The 15,857-nt window shown below is 43.5% G+C and overlaps 1 protein-coding gene across 1 annotated transcript in view; it reads left to right on the forward strand.

The window, feature by feature from the left end:
- Window positions 1-13,220, forward strand: part of LOC148478156 (embryonic protein UVS.2-like) — a 180,350-nt gene extending 167,130 nt beyond the window's left edge. The window contains exon 8 of the mRNA XM_088455860.1: window positions 13,002-13,220. Coding sequence (XP_088311986.1) covers window positions 13,002-13,220 — 219 coding nt within the window. The remainder of the gene's footprint in view (window positions 1-13,001) is intronic.
- Window positions 13,221-15,857: the final 2,637 nt, after the last annotated feature.

The following is a 15,857-nucleotide window of genomic DNA, read 5'->3' on the forward strand; positions in this document are numbered from 1 at the left end:
CAGAGCCGCTCGTAAGCGGCCGCTCGTTCATTCCGACCGATGTTCGCACAACTGCGCATGTGTACGGATTTTAATACACATGCGCGAACCAGTCAGTGCGGCCGAAAATCGCTAAATAGCGAATGCCTGCTAATTTGAGTGACAGGAGGAGGAGTTTGTGGGTGGTAACAGGGGAAGGTGCTTGAAAACGGGGAGTGGAGATCCGAACGCAGGCGTGCCAAGCGGGCGTTTAATGGGAGTGCATAATTAACAAAGCAGTGTCATTGACCACGTCACTTGGTTGTTTTATAGTCAGAACTGCTCGCATGATTGTGGTAGGAAAAACCAACCACAAGAATAGCGAGCAGTTCATACGCCGTCCGATGTACTCGATTAATCTAAAAAATAGCGGACATGACGTATGATGCGAGCGGCCAGGGGGTCATTTTTTTCAAAATTACGTTTGCATGTTTTGTTCGCTCGTTCAGACAGAGGCGTGAACAGACCGCAAAGAGCGAACGGTTAATTTAAATAGCCAGCCCCTTTTTCTGGACGAGCGAGCGCAAATAGCGTCCGGCTCTGAATCAGGCCCATAGATTGTAAGCTCCACTGGGGCAGGGACTGATGTGCATGGTGAGATATTCTCTGTGAAGCGCTGCGGAATATGTGTGCGCTATATAAATAACTGGTAATAAATAATATATATATCTATCCCAACAAAATAGAGACAACTGCGGGGTCCTTCCAAGGACCAAAAGGTCCCTAAATCATAGGTTTGTTTCCACTATGGGAAGGATGCACTCGCCATCGATAGTAATAGTAGTTTATTGATAGTCAAAACATCACGATTAGATAGATACAGGAGTCATCATGGACTGATCCTAAAAAGGACTGTTCTGGTCGACATTTCGGTTCTTGTGCTGAACCTTTCTCAAGACCTTTAATCATAGTCATTGATTAACATGAGGAGGAAAATTAATACAACATATTCTGGAAAAGAAAAGAAAAGAAAAGAAAAGAAAAAGAAAAGAAAAAGAAAAGAAAAAGAAAAGAAAAAGAAAAGAAAAAGAAAAGAAAAAGAAAAGAAAAAGAAAAGAAAAAGAAAAGAAAAAGAAAAGAAAAAGAAAAGAAAAAGAAAAGAAAAAGAAAAGAAAAAGAAAAGGAAAAGAAAAGAAAAAGAAAAGAAAAGAAAAGGAAAAGAAAAGAAAAAGAAAAGAAAAGAAAAAGAAAAGAAAAGGAAAAGAAAAGAAAAAGAAAAGAAAAAGAAAAGAAAAAAAACACTATAACCTGTCTGCCAGGCTCCTATATGACAACTGCTAAAACATGATACAAAAATGCAGCTCTGATAATCGGTGGAACCCAGCACCAACCACAGGCACAAAATGCCCAGTGAAGAGTGAGGAAAATATACAAAAATCTAAAACACCAGCCAACGCATGCTATGTCGGGCAATGGAGAGACTGAATAAAACATGAAACATAAATTACCTCAGCACACATCAGGAGAGAACAATGAATGATCTCCTATCTGTGGGAGTATGGATATAGTGGTTATCCAAAATGTCTACACTCCAATACCAAACTATATATGACAAAAATACAAATATATATAAATATAGAGATGTTCCTCCATGAAGCAGGAACGCTATTAGGAGGGACTCAGGAACATAAGAACCTGTGACAATAAATAGGAATCTATGGGTCATAGAATCAAATGAATGGAGGCGACAATAGGGAGCTCCATAAGAGCACGCTTACCTTATAGGAGAAACAGATCAGGAACCATGTTACATGCCCGCCATCTAGCGCTATGTAGAAGTGGCAGAACCGATACCGGCATAAAAGGCGCCGGACCGGAAGTGTACAAAGGTGAACCTAACAAACTCGTGCTTCACCAGCACGCTCGCTGCGGGCGGTTGCCTAGCAGTGGTGGAGGCGGGACCTGTAGCTTACAGAACGGTGTGCGGCTCATAGCAGCGTGGCTGGGGTTAACATGTTAGCCACCAACAAGCGATAGATTGCTGTGGTGGGAGCTGCAGTGTCACTTGACAAAATAAAGGGGAATATAACTGAACAAAGACAAGGGAGAACCGAAAAAATAAAAAAACCAAATGCAATATATGTATATTCAAAGTGTATACATACATATATATATTTATAGCACTAAAAATAAAAATAGGAGCCTGGTGAGACTAACATAGCTCTGGAGAATTAAATATGCAACAACAAATTAATACAAGACATATATACATAAAGATATATATATATATATATACATGTATATGACATATGTTAACCAAAATTAATACATAAGTGTCACTGGAATGTGAATGTATAGTAAGATGTTATCCAAGATTCTAGCACCAAATATAAGGTACATAGTATGAATCCCACAACATTTAAAGAAAAACACTAAGTGGATTATACTCATTTAGACCTCTTGGCATGACTGTATCTAATTTGTATATCTAAAAGCTTTCTTGTTATTTTAGAGCCAGAAGTCTGTCACAACCCTCTCTAGAAGGAATCCAGTCTGTTAATTTGCACCTCAAGGAGGTGGCTTGATGGGTTTTTTCCACAAAGTGCCTAGCTACCAGTTTGTCACTCTTGCGGGTCTGTAGGGCTGCCCTAATAGTGGCTCTATGGTTAGCCATCCTATCCCTGAATCTTCTGGTCGTGAGGCCTACGTAGTAGAGCCCTCAGGGACAAATAAGTATGTATATCAGGTGATCTAATGCACAGTGGAGCCTGTATTTTATCTGAATCTTGCGACCTGAGTGCGGGTGTGGAAATGTCGGGCCTACTATCATGGAGGTACAGGTGATGCAACTCCCGCAGGAGTAGCTTCCAGGTCACTGCCGATATGTCACTTTTTTTGTCTGGATACAAAGTTGGCCTCATAAGCATTTGTCTAAGATTAGGCCCTCTGCGATAAGCCATCATAGGCATAGTTGTGTTCTGAAATGGTAATGTTTTGTCATTCTGCAGGATCGGCCAGAATTTCTTAATAGATCTCTGCGTACTTCTTGCTTTTCCATCAAAGGTTGTGGTAAATATCAATCGTGAATCAGACCAACTCTGAATGAGGTCCTGAGTGCTCGGTTTAAAGATGGGTCAGTGGGGCCTGGAAGGTCTCACATACCTAAAAGACTTGACAGTTATGTGATTAAATGTTTTAGGTGTGGTATGCCAGGGCATGTTGTTGCTAATTGTCCAGTTGTACAAGAACCTATGCAATGTGATGCTGTCTTTGAACGTCGCAGAATGTCTTTCTTTGCCAGGTTAGCCTGTACTGTTACGCCTTCAACTGAGTCAGAAAAACATATGTGTGATTTTGTTATGGGAGGTAACCGGATAAATGCAAGTGTAATCACCCTTGTGAAAGATAGGTTGGTAAATGCTTTAACCACTTAACTGACAAAGGCCCTGATTTAGAGCCGGACGCTCTGACCAGAGCGCTCGCTCTGAATCAGGGCCCTCCTCCATTAAAATGGAGCGTCCTCCTGGACGCTCGTATAGCTGTGGGTCACCACCCACAGCATATACGAGCGTTCAAAAAGATGGTTTCCCTGCCACAAGCCCTGGAGTGATTTTGGCTTTATCAGAGCCAAAATCACTCCCACTGACATCACTAGTGATGTCAGTGGGGCCGGCTTCAGACGGTAGGCGTTCCCATGGGAACGCCTCCGTCTGGCAGGCACGCCCCCGGCACGCCCACCAAAGGGGGCGTGCTGTAAGTCACCATCGACAGCACGCCCCCTTTGGTGCGAGACCCGGAGCGATAGCTTGGCTGTCGCAGTCCGGGTCTCGCGCATGCGCACGACGGAGCACCCTCCATCGTGCGCATGCGCAGTGGGGAACATCGACCCACTTGCGAGCGTACTGCCGCTTGCGAGTGGTTCTGAATGACCCCCAAATTCTTTTTCCAAAAACCGCTCCAAAATTGTCGGTTCCTTTTATGATTGAATTAGGTCAAGAACATAATTTTAAACTTATCCATCACTATTTTATTTAAAAAAAAATTTTTTTTAAAACCCTGTATACCATAAAAATAGCAATTTTTATGTTATACTGTAGTGATGGCCATTGACAGCTGTACCATTGATGGTTCAACCATCGTTAGAAGCCATCAATTTAGCGATTGGGCAAGATCTGTGTAGACCACAACTGTCGATGTTTCATAAACATCGATTTATGGCTACCATCGATGGTGCACCATTGGTGGCCACCAGCAATGGCAAACCACTTTTCAGTCAGACCATCGATGTTTGCAAACCATCGACGGCCGGTTGCCATCCCTAAACAGAGGCTCTGCGATATCTATCTATTATATATATATATAACACACACACACATATATATATATATATATAACACACGCATATATATGTATATATATATATATACACACACACACACATATACAGTCAGGTGCATAAATATTGAGACATTGGCCCTCATTCAGAGCCGCTCGTTAGCGGCAGTACGCTCGTTCCGAGCGATGTTTGCACATCTGCGCATGCGTACGCTTTTTAGTACGCATGCGCGAACCAGTCAGTGCGGCGGAAAATCGTTTGTTCGCTATATAGCGAGTGCCTGCTACTTTGAGTGACAGAATGAGGCGTATGTGGGTGGTAACAGGGGAAGGTGCTTGAAAATGGGGAGTGGAGATCCGAACGCAGGCGTGCTTAAAGGTCAAAGCGGGCGTTTTATGGGTGTGTATATTTAAAACAGCAGCGTCATTGACCACGTCACTGGGTTATTTTATAGCCAGAACTGCACGCAAATTTGTGGTAGCAAACACCAACCACAAGAATAGCGAGCAGTTCATACGCTGGTCGATGTACTCGATTAATCTAATAAATAGCGGACATGACGTAGGATGCGTGCGGCCAGGGGGCGTTTTTAACAAATAAACGAGCGTATGTTTTGCTCGTTCGTTCAGACTTAGAGGTGTGAACAGACTGCAATGTGCGTACGGATCATTTGAATAGCCACCCCTTGTTTTTAAACGAACGACCGCAAATAGCGTACGGCTCTGAATGAGGGCCTTTGACAGAATTTTCATATTTTGGCCTCTATTCACCACCACAATGGCTTTGAAATGAAACAAACACGATGTGCTTTAAGGAATTACAATGGTTTCTATATGTGCCTCCCACTTTTTAAGGGGGCAAAAAGTAATGGGACAAACTAAACAATTCTAAATCTAACTTTAACTTTTTAATACTTTGTTGCAAATCCTTTGCAGGCAATTACAGCCTAAAGTCTGGAACACATTGACATCACCAGATGCTGGGTTTCATCCCTGGTGATGCTCTGCCAGGCCTCTACTGCAAATGTCTTCAGTTCCTGCTTGTTCTTGGGGCATTTTCCCTTCAGTTTTGTCTTCATCAAGTGAAATGCATGCTCAATCGGATTCAGGTCAGGGGATTGACTTGGCCATTGCATAACATTCCACTTTTTAGTCTTAAAAAACTCTTTGGTTGCTTTTGCAGTATGCTTCGGGTCATTGTCCATCTGCACTGTGAAGCGCCGTCCAATGAGTTGTGAAGCATTTGACTGAATATGAGCATATAATATTGCCCGAAACACTTCAGAATTCATTCTGCTGCTTTTGTCAACAGTCACATCAGCAATAAATACAAGGGAACTAGTTGCATTGGCAGCCATACATGCCCACGCCATGACACTACCACCACCATGCTTCACTGATGAGGTGGTATGTTTTGGATCATGAGCAGTTCCTTTCCTTCTCCATACTCTTCTCTTCCCATCACTCTGGTACAAGTTGATCTTTGTCTCATCTGTCCATAGGATGTTGTTCCAGAACTGTAATGGCTTTTTTAGATGTTGTTTGGCAAACTCTAATCTGTTCTTCCTGTTTTTGAGGCTCACCAATGGTTTACATCTTGTGGTGAACCCTCTATATTCACTCTTGTGAAGTCTTCTCTTGATTGTTGACTTTGACACATATACACCTACCTCCTGGAGAGTGTTCTTGATTTGGCCAACTGTTGTGAAGGGGTTTTTCTTCACCTGGGAAATAATTCTTCTGTCATCCACAACAGTTGTTTTCCGTGGTCTTCCGGGTCTTTTGGTGTTGCTGAGCTCTCCGGTGCGTTCTTTCTTTTTAAGAATGTTCCAAACAGTTGATTTGGCCACACCTAATGTTTTTGCTATCTCTCTGATGGGTTTGTTTTGAGTTTTCAGCCTAATGATGGCTTGCTTCTCTGATAGTGACAGCTCTTTGGATCTCATATTGAGAGTCGACAGCAACTGATTCCAAATGCAAATGTCACACCTAGAATTAACTCCAGACCTTTTACCTTCTTAATTGATAATGAAATAACGAGGGAATAGCCCACACCTGTCCATGAAATAGCTTTTGAGTTGATGGTCCCATTACTTTTGGCCCATTAAAAAGTGGGAGGCACATTTAGAAACCATTGTAATTCCTACACCGTTCACCTGATTTGGATGTAATTACCCTCAAATTAAATCTGAAAGTCTGCAGTTAAAGCACATCTTGTTTGTTTCTTTTCAAAGCCATTGTGGTGGTGAATAGAGGCCAAAATATGAAAATTCGGTCAATGTCCCAAATTTATGCACCTGACTGTATATATACATACACACACACATATATACGTATTTTATTATTCTTTTTATATTTTGCCCGATCACTGTGGCCAGCAGTAATCGGGACACATGGGGACTTGGGGAGGTGGAGCTGAGGCCGGAAAGGAGTGGGAGGGGCTGCCGGGGTACATAGCAGCAACAGCGGCTACCAGAGCCGTCGCTGCTGCTTCTCTCACACAGTGATCTCACTGATCACTGTGATCCGGAGCCGCAGCGGGAGGGTGTCCCGCTAGCGGCCAGGGTTACATTGCAGCAGCGGCAGCTACCAGAGCCACCGCTACTGCCTATTACTGAAATGGCTGCCCGATCACTGCTGGCCACAGTGATCGGGTCACAGCAGCAGCGGCTACATGAGCTGTGGCTGCTGCTTCTAGGGGGGTGCCATCGGGGCCCGATCACTGTGGCCAGCAGTGATCGGGACACAAAGGAGGAGGCGGCGCAGGTGTAGAGGGACCGGCAGGTCCCTCTGAGATGGGCGGCTGCTGGAAGTTAACTTCCAGCAAGCCGCCCACTGTGTGTTTCTGACTGGTCGTATCAGATACGACCATGTCAGGGAAAGCCCAGTCTGGTATGGTCGTATCTGATACGACTGTACCAGGCAATTGGTTAAAGGGCCAGTGAACAACTGTTGGTGTAACTTGCATACATGTTGACACCCGTTATTATAATACTGCTGAAGTGAATATTAAGACCCCTTGTGGTTCAGTTGTGGCTAATGTGGGAATGGTCCCTTCCTTGGTACATGATGTTATAATAGGGAGAGACTTTCCCCATTTTTGGAAAGTCCCGTTTGGACACAGAGGTGAACAGTATAGACCCAGTAGACCATCCTGGTGATATGCTGGCCACGGGTGTGACCCCGGAACCCTCAGACACTTGCCCTGTTGCTAGTATGGCTGGGGAAGTGGTAGATGATGAGGAACAAAGTGAGGTACTTTCTCCAGAGGTGATAGACAGGGCGGAAAGCATACCTCCCCTTGAAGTGAGAAAGGATTTGTTTGCATCTGAACAGTTAAAGGACTCCACCTTGATAAGAGCCAGAGAAAATGTGAAAGTTGTTAATGGGAACCCATTAGACCTAGATAGCAGGCTTACATTTCCACACATGGCCCTTAACAATGAGCTCTTGTATCAAGTGACAAAAAGGGGTGAGGATGTGGTAGAAAAGCGTGTTGTTCCCCAGAAGTATAGAAGAACTGTATTAGACCTTGCTCATGCATATCACCGCAGGATACCTAGGGACTGAAAATACCTTTTGAAAGGGTTTTGCAGCGGTTCTTTTGGCCTGGGGTGTATAAAGATGTGTCTGAATTCTATTCTTCCTGCCCTGAGTGTAAGTATTATACACTTAGACCCCATTTCAAGAGTCCTCTATTGTCCATGCCTGTTATAGAGGTCCCGTTTGAACGGATAGCCATGGATTTGGTTCGGCCCTTGTTAAGTCTACTCGGGGACATCAGTATATCCTCATAATAGTGGATTATGCTACTCAATATCCTGAGGCAATCCCTTTGCATAATATGTCAACCAAGGGTATAGCTAGAGAGCTGGTGCATGTTTTTAGCAGGGTGGGAATACCAAAAGAAATTTTAACGGACCAAGGTACCCCTTTTATGTCTAGAATTATGAAGTTGTGCAAATTGTTTAAAGTTACTCACTTGAGAACCTCCGTTTACCATCCTCAAATGGATGGCTTGGTCGAGAGGTTTAACAAAACTTTAAAAAGTATGCTAAAAAAAAGGTTGTTGACAAGGATGGGAAAAACTGGGATTATTTGTTGCCATATTTGATGATGTCGGTTAGAGAAGTACCACAGTCTTCCACAGGATTCTCTCATTTTGATCTGTTGTATGGAAGACATCCCAGAGGGTTGCTAGATGTTGCTAAGGAGACAAGGGAAGGACAGCCCACACCCTATAAAAGAGTAATTAAACATGTCTCTCAGATGCAAGATAGGATTGCGGCCATGGTGCCCATTGTCAAAGAACATATGGAGAAGGCCCAACAAGCCCAACAGAGAGTGTATAACCAGAATGCCTGGGTACATACATTTTCCCCTGGGGACAGAGTGCTTGTTTTGATACCCACAGTGGAAAACAAGTTTTTGGCTAAATGGCAAAGTGGGTGAGGTTAACTATATAGTATACCAACCAGGCAAGAGGAAGCCTTAACAAATTTACCATGTTAACCTTATCAAACCCTGGAAAGATAGGTTAGCTTTGTTAGCTGAACCAAGCCCACCAGTAGCATCAGTCCCTTTGGTTCCAGAAGTGAAAGTGTCCAAAACCCTTTCAGCTGCTCAAAAGAATGAGGCTAAGGAGTTGCTCATTAGGAACAGAGATTTGTTTTCAGCACTGCCCGGCCGCATGGCCATAATAAAGCATGATATCATTACAGAGCCAGGAGTCAAGGTCAATCTAAAGTCATATAGAATTCCTGAAGCACAGCATGAGGCTGTCTTGAAAGGTTAAGAATATGCTAGAACTTGGTGTCATCGAGGAGTCTAATAGTGAATGGTCCAGTCCCATAGTTCTGATTCCAAAGCCTGATGGTAGCCTATGCTTCTGCAATGATTTTCATAAGTTAAATTCAGTTTCCAAATTTGATGCGTATCCCATGCCACGTGTGGATGAGTTGATAGAGAGGCTAGGGACAGCCAGATATCTCACCACACTGGACCTGACAAAGGGTTATAGGCAAATACCATTAACTGATAGGGCAAAAGAAAAAAACAGCTTTTTCTGTTCCAGAAGGGCTATTCCAGTATAGGATGTTGCCTTTTGGGTTGCATGGGGCCCCAGCAACCTTCCAACGTACAATGGATAGGATTTTGAAACCCCACAGACAGTATGCAGCGGCTTATCTGGATGATGTGGTAATCCACAGTCCAGACTGGGAATCTCACTTAGTCAGAGTACATGCGGTACTGGACTCAATTAGGAAGGCCGGCCTGACAGCCAACCCTAAGAAATGTTGCCTTGAAATGGAAGAGGCTCAATACTTGGGGTACACCATAGGGAGAGGCTTGATTAAGCCCCAGTGAAACAAAATTGAAGCTATACAAAACTGTCCCCATCCTGTAAACAAAAAACAAGTTAGAGCTTTTTTAGGGATTACTGGGTACTACGGATGGTTTATCCCAAATTTTGCCACCACAGCGGTGCCACTAACAGACCTTACAAAAGGGAAACAGTCTAACTTGGTGAAATGGGGTCCTGAGGCTGAAGAAGCATTTCAGGCATTGATAGTGTCTTTGTGTTCACAACCGGTGTTGATAACACCAGACTTTTCTCAATAGTTTGTGGTTCAGATGGATGCCTCAGAGGTAGGCATAGGAGCAGTGTTGTCCCAAAGTAGGGATGAGGAGGAGCACCCCATTGTTTATATGAGCAGAAAAACTCAATGACCACGAAAAAAGGTACGCTGTTATTGAAAAAGAGGCGTTGGCCATTAAGTGGGCATTGGACACTTTGAGGTATTACCTCTTGGGCAAACGGATTAAAGCTCATAACGGATCATGCCCCATTAAAATGGATGTCCGTAAAGCGAGGCCAAAATGCCAGGGTAATGAGATGGTTATTAGCTTTGCAGGAATTTACTTTTACTGAGGAACATAGGTCTGGGTCCCAACTGGCTAATGCAGATGCGTTGTCCCGCAATTTTGTTTGGGGGCTGCAAGTGTTCTGGCCCCTGGGTCGAAACAGGGGACCCCACGGACAAGGTCACTGGCATCATAGTGGAAGGCCGGTATATTTGCCCTAGATTCCGGACCTATGTCCTTTGAAACCTCAGGAAGGTGTTTGTGTTTTTGGGTTATTAGCTTCACAGGAGGCTAATTAGGGTTTTCAGCTGTGTGGCTGTTTTTAATGCTGTGAGGCTGATCATTACAGGGAGACACTGCCTGGGGAAAGGACAGTCTTTTGTGTCTCTGTGGGAGAATCAGGTAAAACTAAACCTGGAAAAAGTCTTCTTATACTTTGTTTATTAGTGAGCTAGGATCACTTCTATATAGTTAGCGCCAGACGGCAAGGTGTTTATTTCTCTTTATTTTTGTTTGTTTGCCTAATAAAACTGGCAGAGACCAGTTGCACCATACCAGTGGACTTTGTGTGATTTCTCAGCTGCTGCCAGGAGATGGCACCAGTTCCCTGACCTTGCTAATATATATATATATATATATATATATATATATTATAATATGCCCGTGTAAAAAACTATACGTGGGCAAAACGATCCGTATGTTGAAGGAACGTATCTCCATGCACAGATCCTCGATTAAAAAAGCATATGTACAGCTAGAAAGTAACACACCTCCGGTGGCCAGACACTTTGTCTCTAATGCACACTCCATTAATGATTTTTGTTTTATGCCTTTTGATCATGTGCCCCCCCCCCAAAAGAGGAGGCGACAGACACAGGATGCTACTTAGACAGGAATGTAGTTGGATCTATAAGCTTGGGACCATGGTTCCCCATGGACTAAACGAGGAATTCACCTTTTCTGCTTTTCTGGGATAGCATTTACCTGTTTTGGCAAATATTTAAATTATATTACCAGGTGGTACTCTCAATCAACCCCTTTGTTGTAGCGTTCAGTGACTCATTATCTCCATTTCTACAATATAATATATGTATTGGTAATGTTTACAGTATTCCCGAGTTCGGGGATTCTTTGCTGTCACCATTATATATTTCCGATTATAGTGTGATCTACATTTAGATGTTATATGTTGTTTGAGTTTGTATGTCTTATTGTTATTATGTACAGGGGTTTTATGTTGGGTGCCAGTACGGCATGTCAGGCTGTGTGCTGGTTACACGATCTGCGGCGGTCTTTGGCTTGCTGTCTCTATGGTTACCTGCGCCGCGTCACTAGTGGGCGCGGCGGTGGTGACATCGGAGCGGCTGGCCGGGACTTGGCCGCACACATGGAATCCCACTCTTGCCGACTGCTGCCGTCTGACACAGGTGAGGTGGCTTGACACTTATGCCTTTGGGTATTTAATACTGCTCTGGATGGTTAGGCTTTAGGGTCTCATTCAGACCCGCTCGCGAGCGCAGGACGCTCGCAAGCGGGTCGATGGTACCCAAATGCGCATGCGCACGATGGAGTGAGCTCTGTCGTGCGCATGCGCGAGACCCGGCGAGCGACGAGGAAGCCGTCGCTCGGGGTCTCGCACCAAAGGGGGCATGCTGTCGATGGTGAGTGACAGCACGCCCCCTTTGGTGGGCGTGCCGGGGGCGTGGCTGCCAGACGGAGGCGTTCCCATGGGAACGCCTACCGTCTGGGGCAGGCCCCACTGACATCACTAGTGATGTCAGTGGGAGTGATTTTGGCTCTGATAGAGCCAAAATCACTCCAGGGCTTGCGAAAGCGAGACCCTACCGCAGGGTCTCGTCGCAAGCCCAATGGTTGCGATGGTCTTGACCATCGTGACCATCATCATGGACGCTCGCATAAGCTGTGGGTGGTAACCCACAGCTATGCGAGCATCAAAGAGGCCGCTCCAAGAATAGGTAGGAGGGCCCTGATTCAGAGCGAGCGCTCTGGTCCGAGCGTCCAGCTCTGAATCATGCCCTCAGTCCCTTGATGAAGGTAGACTAAACGGCCGTCGGGGCTGATCCGGGTTCAGAGCATGACTCCCCGTTTTTTTCACATGTGCATCTGAACTGCTAGAACTGCTAAGTATCATCTATCATGTTTTCAATTCAGTCAGTACTTATACCCTTTATGGCTGTTTTTGGACATTTTTTGTGATGGTTTATTAAATCAACATGTTTTGAATATTGCGGTGTGCTGGTCCTGGTTCCATTTTGTCACTATTTTGGGACTGATGTATGTATATATATATATATATATATATATACATACACACACACACACACGGTGCATCTGGAGGGAAGTATTCACGATGCTTCACTTATTCCAAAATGGAATACATTAATATTTGTCCTCAAAATTCTACACACAATACCCCATAATGACAACGTGTAAAAAGTTTTGCGATTTATGCAAATGTAATAGAAAAAAAAAAAAAAATAAGAAATGACATGTACATAAGCATTCACAACCTTTGCTCATTACTTTGTTGATTAACCTTTAGCAGCAATTACAGCCTCAAGTCTTTGAATATGATGCCACAAGCTTGGCACACCTATCTTTGGGCAGTTTCGCTTATTCCTCTTTGCAGCACCTCTCAAGCTCCATCAGTTTGGATGGGAAGAGTCGGTGCACAGGCATTGTCAGATCTCTCCAGAGATTTTCAATGTGATGTGAATTCAGTTTAATAATTTAATCCTTGTGAGTAGTATGCTAAATGGCTATGATTATTGTGTCTTGTCTGCATTCTGCTATGTCTATTTAATCAGAATTTGATTTTACAGATATCACTGACTGTAAATGATTTTCACCTTGAGAAGGCAAATTACTGTGGATTTGATTATTTGGAGGTGGAAGATAACTATCAGCGGTATGGTCGTTTCTGTGGTGATTCCATTATCTCTCCCATAATTACCACTAGGAATTCCCTATTACTGACATTTTATAGTGATGACAGCGATGAGCGGAAAGGATTTCAGGCCTTATACACCTTCAGTGAGTAATACTATCCTATTTATTTATTCCTGGATGGTACAAGTTTTTTTGTTTGTTTAATATGTATTATACTGATGTACAGTATGAACAGGTCACTTAGAGATGTATATTACACACATTATATATAGTTCTGTTGTACCGAGGGGTCTCCTATGCTCACATTCTGGCTGTAGATGACTATAGATGCTGCCAACATCCCTGATCCCCCCATTTGTATGAGTACATGATAACCATACATGCCATTATCCAGACTTATGTATCATTAAGCATGTCCTCCTTCCATCAGTATATGAGGAGCTTGGTGAAAGTGGGGATTGTCGAAGCTGGATAATTGGCTGAGACAGGATCGGTTTAAAATTAGATCGGGGCGACGCCATTTTGCGAAGGGTAATGAGACGCCATTTTGCGACTGGCCGTCCCAGCACCATTTTAGTGAATCACGCCATTATAAGTACATACGGCGATGCTATTATTTAGCGTCGTGCGATTGCCATGCAATAGAAAGAAGTTAAAAGTCCTCACCATACAGATACAGTCACTAAAACATAAAATGATTAACCCTGCAAAACAAGTATCATGGTGTACTCCACAAAACACAGTCACACAGCGATAACTATCGTCTTTTCCCAATTCCCCAATACTTGCACTTTAATGTTAAGGAACCTTTCATGTAAGTGTGCAGTGTGTAATATTCAAGGTTTATTCAGTAATGATTACTAATGTTGTGAAATAAAGGTTATTTGATATCTAAGGTTTAGCACATGATAAGCAGACCGTGTTTGGTGTTGTACTGATCCACTGTGTCTCAACAGATTTCCGGTATCATCGGTGAGAAGATCGCAACATGCGTCTGCAAATTATGGACTATAGAGAGTTAGAACATTAAAATGTACTCTGTAATGTTACCAGCTTAGATTAGCATGCAGTGGAAAAAAGGACACAAAGGGCTGTTGGAGGCTGACTTGTGTCCATACGAATTGACCTATGAACTATCCTGTAACAGAAGCACCATGAAGGAGAACCAATGGAATCATGCCAAACTGTTCTATTGTATTGCCTATCCCTATAAATGTATATATGTGCGCTCTCTGACCCCAGTCGAGAGTCTTCTTGCTGTGCTGTTGACAGAGGTCTCTATTGCTGATGACGGTTTCTGGGTCCTGAGCGCGTGCGTATGTAACAACTGTACCTTGGGTCTGTATGATTTACTTGCGCTAATTGTATTTAGATCACAGCGTGTAACCATCTGTTTTTATATTGAATAATATCTTTTTGTGCTTTGGAACCACACTCAAAGTCTGAAAGCATTTATTTCTTGTGCGAATCATAACGCTGAATAGCGACAAGTTTAAAAGGTATAGGAAGGAATATTGATAGAAGGTATAGGAAGGAATCAATTGTTAGAAGGTATAGACAGGCAGGAATCGAATGTTGGGGGCTCGCAGTATGAAATCATGCTACCGGTCACTAGGTAACACTCGGTAGCGATCTCTCAGCAAAAGGGTGGAGGCGCCATAGCAGGAGAACGCATTGTGCCTTCAAAATCTGCTACCACTTTGTTGCTGAGAGTCCGCTACCTGTTATTGTGGTTTAGGAGCGCTGATTAAGAATCCAGGGACGAGGGAGGAAAAAGTTTGTTTTCCTTCATCGATAGTTTTTTGTGTGTTAAAAACGGGAAGTCGCATTATTGTGTATGCGACTAGTCACACAATAGCGTATACGTACTTCTGGTATTGATGCCACGTGTTTTAAACAAAGCCGTTGAGAGTGCATTGATAGCATTGTTGTAAGCATCTTGATCAGTGTTGCCATAGTCTGGGAAAACGTGTATTTTTCTGCGCAGGAAAAGGGTGTGTAACAGTGAGTATTTGTTGGTAGGGGTAACATGTTCCCTAGTTAAGGGTATCGTAGGACCCTTAAGTACTAGGCGCAAGGGTCAGCCTAGTAGCTCGGTAGTAGATACCGTTCTAAACACATAAGCAGGTGTAGTTGTTGTCTTTGTTGTAGGTTCAGCTCTCAGTGTGATTACAGTATTCAGTGAACAGTTAGGGTTATTTGAGCATTGTAATTGAACGCACAGTTTTGGATAAATTGTGATTGTGAACTGGGTAGAGGGTGGACGAAATCACTGAAAAGGGTAGGTGTTATTGGAATGCCTACATGCTAGCAGTTGAAAGGTAGTCAAAAAGGGAATAGGTGAGTGGAGGCATCTAGATTTTCTTCCATAGGTGAGTGGAGGCATCTAGACTTTTCTTCCATAGGTGAGTGGAGGCATCTAGACTATCCTTCTATAGGTTTGTGGGCACGTCCTGTTAAGACGTCCACAGGTAAGTGAAAGTATCTTGATTGTCTTTCACCAGTTTAAATCTCCATTGAAAAACTTAGGGTTCTCCCAGAATGGGGGCCAAGCAAACGGTAGAGATGTTAGAAGATGTGCTGCTGTTGGAAGCGCCACTTGGATCGGCACGGCATATTATGCATACTAGGTACGGTGCTTATGCAACTAGGTACTGTGATGTATGGTTTAAAATGATGATGAAGAGTGTTAGACCTTTCCCCAGAATTGGTAGCTTCGATAAGGAGGTATTGAACAATGTCCGAGATAGCATCTGTATGGTGCGTTCTCGAATGAAAAAGGTAAAATA

This window comes from Taudactylus pleione, unplaced genomic scaffold (assembly GCF_031769625.1).
Source record: "Taudactylus pleione unplaced genomic scaffold, aTauple2 ptg000674l, whole genome shotgun sequence".
Lineage (NCBI taxonomy): Eukaryota > Metazoa > Chordata > Amphibia > Anura > Myobatrachidae > Taudactylus > Taudactylus pleione.